The 11,241-nt window shown below is 37.5% G+C and overlaps 1 protein-coding gene across 1 annotated transcript; it reads left to right on the top strand.

The window, feature by feature from the left end:
- Positions 1-254: 254 nt before the first annotated feature.
- On the top strand, positions 255-11,241 carry LOC107592186 (collagen triple helix repeat-containing protein 1-like). Its single transcript, XM_016281588.1, has 4 exons — positions 255-371; positions 8,337-8,555; positions 9,623-9,839; positions 11,080-11,241. Exons 1-4 carry the CDS (start codon positions 255-257, stop codon positions 11,226-11,228), a joined length of 702 nt encoding a protein of 233 aa, XP_016137074.1. The 3' UTR covers positions 11,229-11,241.

The raw sequence follows: 11,241 nt of genomic DNA on the forward strand, positions 1-11,241 counted from the left end.
CAAAACATCAGTAGGTTCTGAGAAACCACTGAAAAGACCATTGGAATTATTGATTCTTGTTTTATGTCATATCATGACCCATTATTATCCGATTCTACATGTGGAGGGAAGTTTCCCTTCAATTAGTCCCTAGAGAGATCACATCAGCCCCACCTCTCTCTCTCTCTCTCTCTCTCTCTCTCTCTCTCTCTCAGTCCTGTCTAGAGCTCAACAGATCTAAGCAGCCCTGTCTTCTCTAACCGCTCAGCTCAAATATGGGACACTTGAAGACACGAGTATTGATCATCTCCTGCTTATTATTTACATGTTACGAAGCAGAAAAATTAAAAACCAGAGGTCTACGCCAGAAGGATGTTGACTACATGGAGAAAGTAAGACTTTAAGTATTTATTGTATTATTTTTGTCTCTTTTTTCTTGTAAAACATGAACTTCAAAGGGCAAGATAAATTTATATTTCATTTTTTTGTGTGTTTATGTAATACATTTAAACCCAAAGGAAACTTTAATTGCTCAGAGACTAAATTATGTTTCACTTAATAATTAAGATGTTTCTCATAAAATTCCAGGCAAGTGTTGACTTTAAAGAGTATAGAGCTAAAAAGGAATCTGCATAGCAGCTCAGATCATCTTTTTTGGGAAAAGATTTGATGAAAAGGTTCGCGATCATACTGAGATTACTGACTTTTTGCACACTTTGTTTGCACAGTTTGAGATTTCTTTTGAACCTCTAAAGGAGAAATGTGATTTGTTTTCATCTCAAGAGAAATCATTTTTTCTCCACAACAATTATTAAAGAGGTCTCATCTGCGCTTTCCATTTTCATAGGAAGGGTTGTCCTCTTACAGAAGTTCTGGAAGTTCTGTCTGAAAGGTCATAAAATCAGACACTTCAGTTTTAAGCGTATAGTGTGAGTGACTAAAAAATAATTGGCTGGCTGATTCTGTCTCTTCAAAAAAAAAAATCAATATTATAAGTGTGATTTCCTGCAGACAGTGCAAGTTTTTCTTATTGACTAAAGCCTTTGCCAATATTGAACAATGCCAGATTCGATTTTGCAGATGCAAGAAGAATATGAGTCACAGGGGCCAGTTAACCAAGCGGTAACAATGGATTGATTGCTAAAAAGGATGTGACACAGCTGTTTAAACTCTGTTTAAAGCCCACTAAGAGTGCACTGCTTCTAAACAGTTTGCAGGAAACTAACTAGAATTGTGTTTTAGATTCTGTTTATTAGGAGTAACAACTCTTAACGCACTCAGTTTACAACTGCCGAAACAGGTTAGTCTGTTTAGTTAGTCTGAAAATGTGTTCACCCTCAGGCTGTCCAAGATCTGTATTGTAACTGATTTGGAGAAATTTAGTATTACATCACTTGCTCACCAAATATGTTAATTGATGGACTGGAGTGGTGTGGATTACTGTGGTTTTTATCAGCTGTTTGGACTCTCATTCTGACGGCACCCATTCACTGCAGAGCATCCATTGGTGAGCAAGTGATGTAATGATACATTTCTCCAAATCTGTTACAATGAAGAAACAAACACATCTTGGATTGCCTGGGATGATTTTTGGGTGAACTATTCCTTTAAAGGGGTCATATGATGCGATGATGCATTAAATTTTTCCTTTCTCTTTGGAGTGTTACAAGCTCTTGGTGCATAAAGAAGATCTGTAAAGTTGCAAAGACTAAAGTCTCAAATCCAAAGAGATATTCTTTATCAAAGTTAAGAGTCAACCGCGCCTACCTAAAATGGCTCATTCTAACACGCCCCAACATGTCTACGTCACGATGTGGGATTTGCATAACGCGCCCAAATGTTCACGCAAAAAAAGGAGACATTACTTTTATTCTCGCTGTAGTTTTGTTGCTGCCGCCATGTCGTGAAGGCGCTGTGTGTTTCATTGTGAAAGCAAAATTACTTTGTTTGGTCTTCCAAAAGAGGACGGTATCTGCTTCATCATGCCTGGAGCTGATCTGTGCTGGTCGCTTAGTAAATACATCAACTTCGCGCTGTGTATCGCCGGATCAGCTTTCACCGTGGACGAAGAGGAGTCCAGCCCGGGGTCGTCACATGTGGTTGCCACAAGCCCGCCGGCAGCCGCTCACTCTAGCCCACAGGTCTCCGCTCACTCTGGCCCACAGGCCTCTGCTCACTCAAGGCCGCCATGTGTGACGCTGTCTTTCGTTGTGAAAGCGAAACTACTTTGTTTGAACTTAACTTAAGCTGCCATTTTAGATTTTTGTTTATTTATTTTTATTTGTATTTATTAATTTTTTAATGTTGATTGCAAAAAAATGCAAAATAAAGTTAAAAGACCACCAAAATGTGATCATGTGTCAACAACGCAGCATACTACAGTTTGAAATGGTTATCACTGCGTAATACGCTCAGTTTCACATAGTATGCAGTACGCTAGTATTCCAGTTTGAGCATCGTCACTGTCTCTTGAATGTCAATTGAATATCCAGCTGTTAGCTGTTATAAATTCCTTGCCTCATTTCATTCCTTGATTGCTTTGAAATCTCCCGAGGTCCAATTCAAGACAAATTTGATATTCATCTTTTGCATAATTTTATTCAACAATCTTGCCAGTGGAACCATCTGCCTGTTTATTAGTAAAGTATTAACTTTGAATAGTCCAGACATAGCCAGCAATCCATGCGTGTCTGATATTTCCGTTCTCAAGTTACAGCAAACCATAACAATACTCTGAACTCAAAGATATTCATTCTACGAGGTGTAGACTCATGTTTCAGACTGTAGAGATGTGATTGAACTTTTAAGGCCTGAAACATATGCAAGTATGTGAACGCCAATGCGTCTTGTTACAATTTCTTGATTTCATGTTTTGTTGAGATGCCTAAATGTCAAACCATAGTTCATAACATGATGCAAGTATGCATTGCAATTCTCAGTGGTACTATAAAAGCCATTAGCACATTAGTGTGTGACTCTAGTGCCCCCTTAAATGCTAAAGTTTGATAACACCTCAATAACGCAAGGTCATATTTTGTCGCTGTTTATTATATTGTCAGTTTGTTTTTAATGCAAGTTCTTGGTCTCATTGTGAATGATTTGTCAGTGTACATTATTTCAATTAACGAAATGTTTGTTTTCGCAATCAAAATGTTACAACTTGCACCAAATAGCTTTTTTCAGCTGATGTCACAAATGCCTCTTATTTTTTCAGCCCTTCCCATTCAACAACACAGTGGTAGTAATACTATGACATTTCATGTTGACTTTATGTTCAACAGGTGTGCAAAACACTTGCAAAATGTTAGCCAAGCATTCATGTCTCTATTTGCATAGTTTGTTTCTGTGTTATTTGACTATTAATTATACACAGTGCTATTATTGCATTTATTAATGTTCTTAATTAGCTTTTATATTTTAGTTAACAAGAACAACACTGTTATTGACTTAACCCTTGTGTTGTGTTCCACACTAACAGAGCAAAAAGGACCCGAACATCACATGAGGGTTAAAGGAATAGTTCACCCCAAAATGAAAATGTATACTCTCCCTCAGGCCATCAATTAACTTCTTGTGAGGTGAAAAAGCTGAATGTTTATAATAAACTAATCCACCACTGAGATGTTATAAGTGAAAACAGTCCATAGCTGTTCTAAACAAATACAGTATGTTGGTGGATTAATGTAAGAGGACAACAGGGGATGGACTTTTTCCACTGGAGGAAGCTTTTTTATGGATTATGGGCTTGTATTTTGGCCAGAAGCGACAGTTTTAAGTTAAAACATCTTGATGGATTTGTTTCTTAGAAACACTCAGCTTTTCACTTCACAAGACGTTGATGGACTGATTTACTTGTGGATTATTGTGATTTGTATCAGCTGTTTGGACTCTCGTTCTGACGGCACCCATTCACTGCAGAGGGATCCATTGCCGAGCAAGTGATATAATGCTACATTTCTCCAAATTTGTTTTATGAAGGAACAAATTTTATCATAATAAAGTTTTGAGACATATTGTTACAAGCTAAACAAAGTTAATATAGCCTACTTCCTGCTCTCAAAATGACATTTAGCCAACAACAAGCTTTGTCTCACCAACATGGCCTAGCATTAACCACAAGGTGCTCAATAGCTGCTGACTCTACAACAAATTAGTTAGGGCGGTTTATCATAAACTATAATCAGTTAAATAAAACAAATCCAGGGCTCTACTGATCACGGACTGGGAAAAATGTCTTAACTCCTGGATCAGAGCTACTCTATCACCAAAAAAAGTGTTTTATTGTAAATGATTGTATCAGGTAAGCATTCCTTTAGATTCATCACTGTAATGAAAAACAGGAACGGTAATACTTTTGAATTTGCTCGCGGTGGGTAGATTATATGGAGTGTGAATTTCTCATTGAGACCAGTTGGGGAAGTATCACTATTAAACCTGGCACGACTGGCCACCAGGGAAAATGATTCTGTGTGCATTGCAACCTTTACGAAAAATAAGTTTATTCAAGTGTGCTTTTAGTATACTTCTTTAAAACTAAAAATAGGAAAGTATACTTTTAGTCTACTTTTTATGTACTCCTCAGAAATGGGCTTTATGTACTTCTCAGAAATATACTTAAAATGACATTTAAGTATACTTGACTTATACTTAGAAAAAGTCTAAATATATTTTAGCTATAATTGTACTCCTAGAATCCGTGTTTTCATTGTTATACTGTAGGGGGCGCTAGTACACTTCTTCTGAATCTGTACAGAAGTTCCAAAAAACACAAGTGAAGAAGAAACCGAAACAACAGATGCTTCCACATGTAATCTAAGACGATCATCAGACATAAAACAGCATCAAAACTGTGTAACGTTATGGAATAAAATGTCAACCAATGAAGAGGTAATAATAACTGTCAAGCTCCGGGGTGTTGATCGACTTTATCTACATTTTGATTATCACTCTGAATCCAATTCATAGTCTTTTTTCAGCTTTTTGTTCAGTGTTGTTTATTTCTTTATTTTTTATTTATATCCACTTTCAAGTGTTTAAAAAAAGAATGCATGAAGCTAGAATAAAAACTAAAATAAACTTGAAGTATACTACTTTTTGGTAAGGGAAGGCATTGTTTGCAGGACACTCAGGTGTGTTCTGGCAATAAAAAGCAGCGGAGCCAAGCGCACTGAAGGTTTAAGCTCAGCCACGGCTCTACAAGCTTATAAATATGAATACATTTCACTTCCTGGCTTGCCCGTGGCCTGTATCGGGAAGATTTATTACCTATTTAAGGGCCCTTATTTCCACAGCTCTCTGCTCGCAGGCATGCTGATTAGAATCTGCATTACTCTTGCAGAAGAGACTCCGGTGACAGCGGAGCTGCTTAATGCTAAAGCAAGGCCTCCTGCGCTCAGAGCCGTGTATTGTTCGCGCTAGACGAGGTTGGGTTACGGAGATGACATCGCTTCATATTCGACCCGTGCGCTCGGAAGCCGCTTTCTTATTGAGATGTAAATGTCTGGCATGTCACTGCCTCGCGAATGCGCACGCATTTGCACAAAACTCTAAATAGCCTATTATGCATGCGCTTTTTCTGCATGATCGGAGAACCCGCTGGTTGTTCCACCTGGCATTTTGGCGAAGTTTCTCATCCATCAGTGGCATTACACCTCCTCAGTGAATGTTCATTAAAATGCATGTTTGCTCTACAGCGTTAATACGTGGTTTTTCCCAGTTCTAGTAGATGATTAAATGCATGCATAACATAATACTATAGTGCAGTGGTTCCCAACCCTGGTCCTTGAGGCACCCCAACACTGCACGTTTTGCATGTCTCCTTAATCAAACACACCTGATTCCGGTCATCAGCTCATTAGTAGAGACTTCAAGACCTGAAATTGGTGTGTCAGAGAACGGAGACATGCAAAATGTGCACTGTTGGGGTGCCTCCAGGACCAGGGTTGGGAACCACTGCTATAGTGCATATATTATTAAGCAAATATTAAGCTGTTGGTGCCACCTAGCCTATAGGAGTTTTAGTAGGCTATTATTTATATGCTTTTATAATATTTTGAGTAAGCTGTTGTTTTCTTAACTTTAGTTTTCATTTTAATTGCAATTTTAGTAATATTGTTGTGCCTTTGTACTTTTTATTATTTCTTAAAATATATATATTTAAATATTTATATTTAGCTACCATTAATTTACTGTCAATGCAAAAGTGTATTGTTTTTATTTCAGCTTTATTTCAATTGTAACAATTATAGTTTTTAGTTAGTTAACAAAAATAGCCTAATATAGCATGGTTTGTTGATGGCTGTTGTGCTATTACTTTTCTAAGTTGATCAGACTTACAGTTTTGTCTTGGGTTGGCTATATTGCTAATTTTGCAAAACTCAGACCAAAAAAAGAAAACGTTAGGCTACATTTAGTCCTGGTTCGCTTAGTGTTCACACTGTCATTTTTAACACCGAACCTATAGCCTACAAAGTTCGATCAAACCAAACCTGCCAAGTGTAAACATGCCCTAACATAACACTCAGAACACCCTAGCAACCGCATAGCAACACCCTGGAAGCCGCCCACAGCACCCTAGCATCATTATGACTGTGTAAATGTGTAAAAAAAAAAAAACACACTTACAATTTAAAAACCTTTCGTATTTTCTGTCTTTTGAAATGCATTAATACATTTCCAATGAGATATTCTTTATAAAAGTCAAGAGTCAACCACGCCTACCTAAAACGGCTCATTCTAACACGCACCCACATGTCAATTTGCATAACACGGCCCAAATGTTCCCGCAAAGAAAGAAGGCGTAACTTTTATTCTCGCTGTAGTATTGTTGCTGCCGCCGCCATGTCGTGAAGGCGCTGTGTGCTTCGTTGTGAAAGTGAAACTACTTTGTTTGGTCTTCCAAAAGAGGACGATATCGCTTCGTCATGCCTAGAGCTGATCCGTGCTGGTCGCTGAGGGAATACATCAACTTCGCACTGTGGATCGCCAGATCGGCTTTCACCGTGGACGAAGTGGAGTCTAGCCCGGGGTCATCACATGTGGTTGCCTCAAGCCCGCCCGCCACCGCCCACTCTAGCCCTCCGGCCGCCGCTCACTCTAGCCCGCCATGTGTTTCGTTGTGAAAGCGAAACTAACGTTACTTTGTTTGGTCTTCCAAAAGAGGACACGACTAGAAATCAGTGGTTAAGTTGTATTTACAACACTGTTCCAGAACAGTTCAACCCAAATATTCAGATGTGTGCAGCACATTTTATGGAGGACTGTTTCCTGATCCTGGAAGAGTAGACTACAATGCCGGCTGTTCTGACTCACAGTCTGTAAGTACGTTTTCATTTAAAGGATTTGCCACTGATGATTCAAACGTGAGTTTTGAGCAGTGTAGAGTAGCACTTGTTTGTCATTTCTCCAATCACAAATGCAGACATGGTTTTATGTTTACATGGCACGATGCAACGCAACGCGTAAAAAGACAGTATAAATCATTATAATCCGTAATTATGACCCCACTGGATGCAACAAATGCCTCGTTTATAATGGGTTTTAATGTTTTTGAATCGTCGCTCCAGCCGGAAAGGGCATCACAGTATGGCAAGGGGCGTAACATTTCCGTCACACAGGTATTTGGCCAATCACAACGAATTGGATAGTTGGCCAATCAGAGCACACCTCACTTTTCAGACCGATGAGTTTTGTAAAAATCAACGCGTTTCAGAAAGGCGGGGCATAGAGGAGAAACAATAATGTACAGTATGCGGAAAATAATGTGGTTTTTTTTTTTCATAAACATGAAATACACAAAATAATGTTCTTTTTAGCAACATCATATGACCCCTTTAAACGCAATTAACAGATCATCTAATACCATGAAATATGAATACTATGTGTTATTTTATTAATTCATAGGGCGTTTTGCTTGGTTAATCAGTTTAGTACACGACTAATAAGTATAACCCTGCATGTTTTAAGAGTATCGTACTGTCAAAGAATGCCGTATCCGCGTTTAAGCCATTTATCTGAGACTCTGTGAACAACTGTGTGATCAGATAATGCATCACATAATGACAGTCTGAATGGAGAGATGATTCAGTCTCCATCCAGCCAGGCTTAATGCGGGCAGCGTCCCAGTGTAGGCTACTTCTCCATACCCATTAGCAAGCAACATTGTGCAAAAAACATTAAGTATTAGCCATAGCATGGTATTTTCATAAGTAACCAAAGACCACACCATAAAAGCTCATTCCAGATGCATTACATTGACTAGAGTTGGATGAGATTGTTTCCTACAGGTACTCCAAGCTACAAAATATGTTGTTTAATATCATGCCAAAAAGCTCCTGTTGAATGCTGTATGTTTTCAGTATTCCAGCTGCATCCAGGGTCCAGCAGGCACCCAGGGGAGGGATGGAAATCCAGGAGTGAACGGAATTCCAGGTACTCCCGGAGTACCGGGCCGGGATGGTGTAAAAGGGGAGAAGGGTGAATGTGTGACCGAGAGGTTTGAAGAGCCGTGGAAACCCAACTACAAGCAATGTGCCTGGAACTCTCTCAACTACGGCATTGACCTGGGCAAAATTACAGTAAGGTCACAATGATGAAAATGCTTTATTAAGAGAATATCATGTCCAAAAAAACATTGCTTTATTATTTATATACTTAATAATTGCTATTAGTTTTTAGTTTAACATTTTCAATTTTCATTTTAGTTTAAGTAATTTGTATGTGGTTTTTTTTCATATTTATTAGTTTTCTTTTATTCAGAAATATTTTTATATAGCTTTAATTTTTATTTAAGTTATAGTTTGAGCAATTTTAGTACTTAAATTTATTTTATTTAGTTGTCAAGGCGATATTTCAATTTTTTAAGTTTAGTAAGTAAAATTAAGTAGTTATATTTTTTTACGTTTAAGTTATTCATATGTATTTTTGTTCAGCTTTATTACATATTTATAAACAATTTTTAGTTGTAGTCAACAGTAACAACGTTGGTACACTGTAAAAATTATTTTTGGAAGTTGTAAATAAAACAAAGATTATTGGAGTAAGTTTCAAAAGAAAATACAGAAAGAAAAATTTGATTTCAAAATTTATAAGAAAATTTCAGTCTGTCTATATCAAAATTTCACATTTAATTCAATGTGTGATTTGCTGTTTCTTTGTAATTATTGGTGAAGTTTACTCATTTCTGATTGTTGTTTTTTTCTGTGTACCATGGTACTTTATGTAAAAATCATAGTATTTACATGTTTGTTTGTTTTTTAAATAAAAACATATTACATTTAAAGTACCATGGTAATACCATGCTTTTAGGTGAGGAAAAACTATTTCTAATTCAAATAAATAAAAGTCAGTTCTCAATATTGAAACATTTTCTCAGTTCTTTGCCAAAAAAAATGAGTGCAATTGCTATAAAAATGTTTTAGTAATTATCATAATGTATGGAAAAGTCATAGAAAGGGATGGAAACCTCTTGGGAATCATTCCAAACTATGGTAAGACTCAAAGCACTTTGGTAATACCATCTTAGACCATCACCATACCACAGTATTTTTCTGCAGAACATGGTTGGTTTATGTGATTCTTTCGAGCAGGTGTGTTGTAAACAAGCCATCAGATTCATCAGCTCTTCCTGTGTTCCTGTCCTCAGGAGTGTACGTTCACTAAGCAGCGTGCAGACAGTGCTCTCCGTGTGCTGTTCAGCGGCTCACTCAGGCTGAAGTGTAAGACAGCTTGTTGCCAGCGCTGGTACTTCACTTTTAATGGAGCAGAATGCGCCGCTCCGCTGCCTATAGAGTCCATCATTTACCTGGACCAGGGAAGTCCAGAATTCAACTCCACCATCAACATACACAGAACCACGTCAGGTAAGGGCCAAGAAACCTCTCGTTCAGACAGTGACATCTGAACTGCAAATCTGAGAGGAGGTGTGAGCCTGCCAAAAACAAGTCCTTACCATGTGCCGCACACATCAGTCCTGTTATGCCACTTTATGAAATTCCAGTTTGAAATGGAGATTTTTAAAGTACATTTTTGCAAGATTTGTAACATTCTATCAGACAAATAAGTCCTCTAGTGTTAATAATTTTGCAGAAATGAATGTTGGAAAGACAAGTTGGGACATTTACTTGCAGAGTTCTGCTGAACGAACAGTTGTCATTTTGAGTCATGCATTATTTTTAGTAAGGTGGAAATTAATAAAATCTTAGTAACACGACTGATGTTAAATCTAGGGCAAAATTTGTTTTATTTATTTGTCTTTTTAATATTTTAATATTTGTATATTTTCATTATTTAGCATTATTTTCATGAACATTACATCATACATTACATTTGACACTTTTTTTGGTAATGTGAAATATTATTATTTTTTGTATGTTGTATTAGACTATTATTTTACAACAACTGTCAGGACACAAAGGGAATATACAGGTTTTTGCCCCTTCCTATTTTTTTTTATTTTTTGCATATTTGTCACACTTAAAAGATTCAGATCATCAAACTAATTTTAATATTACACAAAGATAATGCAAGTAAATGCATTAAATATGTATTATAATAATAAAAATAATAATAATAAACAGGGAGATGTTGGAGATCTGGTCATTTTGCAAAATAAATCCTTTCAGGATAACACAGGATATTTGGCGTTTGGGTTTATTTTGCAATAATGATAATGATAATGTCTGTCTGTCCATTATGTTAATAAGGAGCACAAAAGGCAGCCTTGTGTATAATGGCCCATGCTGTTTTTCTCTCAGGTCTGACCTGTAATATAAAGTTCAACCCGTTATTCCATTAACAGTGATGTATGATAAATAAAACACGCAATGAAAGCCTTTTATGGCTCTTGTACTACAGGGAAAGTCTTTGAAAAGCTCTCCACTCTAAACACTGCAAATAGTTCGGTATGGATTAATTACAGCAGATAAGGGTGTCTCTGAATTTCTCATTCCCCCTCAGGGTGCAATAAAGCATGTCTGTTTATCTCTGTTTTGTACGTGAAGTCTGAGATGGTCATCTGAGAACCAGAGCAGAGATATCAGAAGACATCCTCATGGATGCAGTGAGAAATAGTCAGGCTGACACACCGTCTGTTTGTTTCAGTTGAAGGTTTATGTGAAGGAGTTCGGAAAGGCCTGGTGGATGTTGCGATCTGGGTGGGAACCTGCGGCGACTATCCACACGGAGACGCTTCCACCGGCTGGAATTCTGTTTCCCGCGTGATCGTAGACGAGCTTCCTCTGAGCAGCTGAGTCCCTCACAGTC

Source organism: Sinocyclocheilus grahami, unplaced genomic scaffold (assembly GCF_001515645.1).
Source record: "Sinocyclocheilus grahami isolate Dianchi unplaced genomic scaffold, SAMN03320097.WGS_v1.1 scaffold150.1, whole genome shotgun sequence".
Lineage (NCBI taxonomy): Eukaryota > Metazoa > Chordata > Actinopteri > Cypriniformes > Cyprinidae > Sinocyclocheilus > Sinocyclocheilus grahami.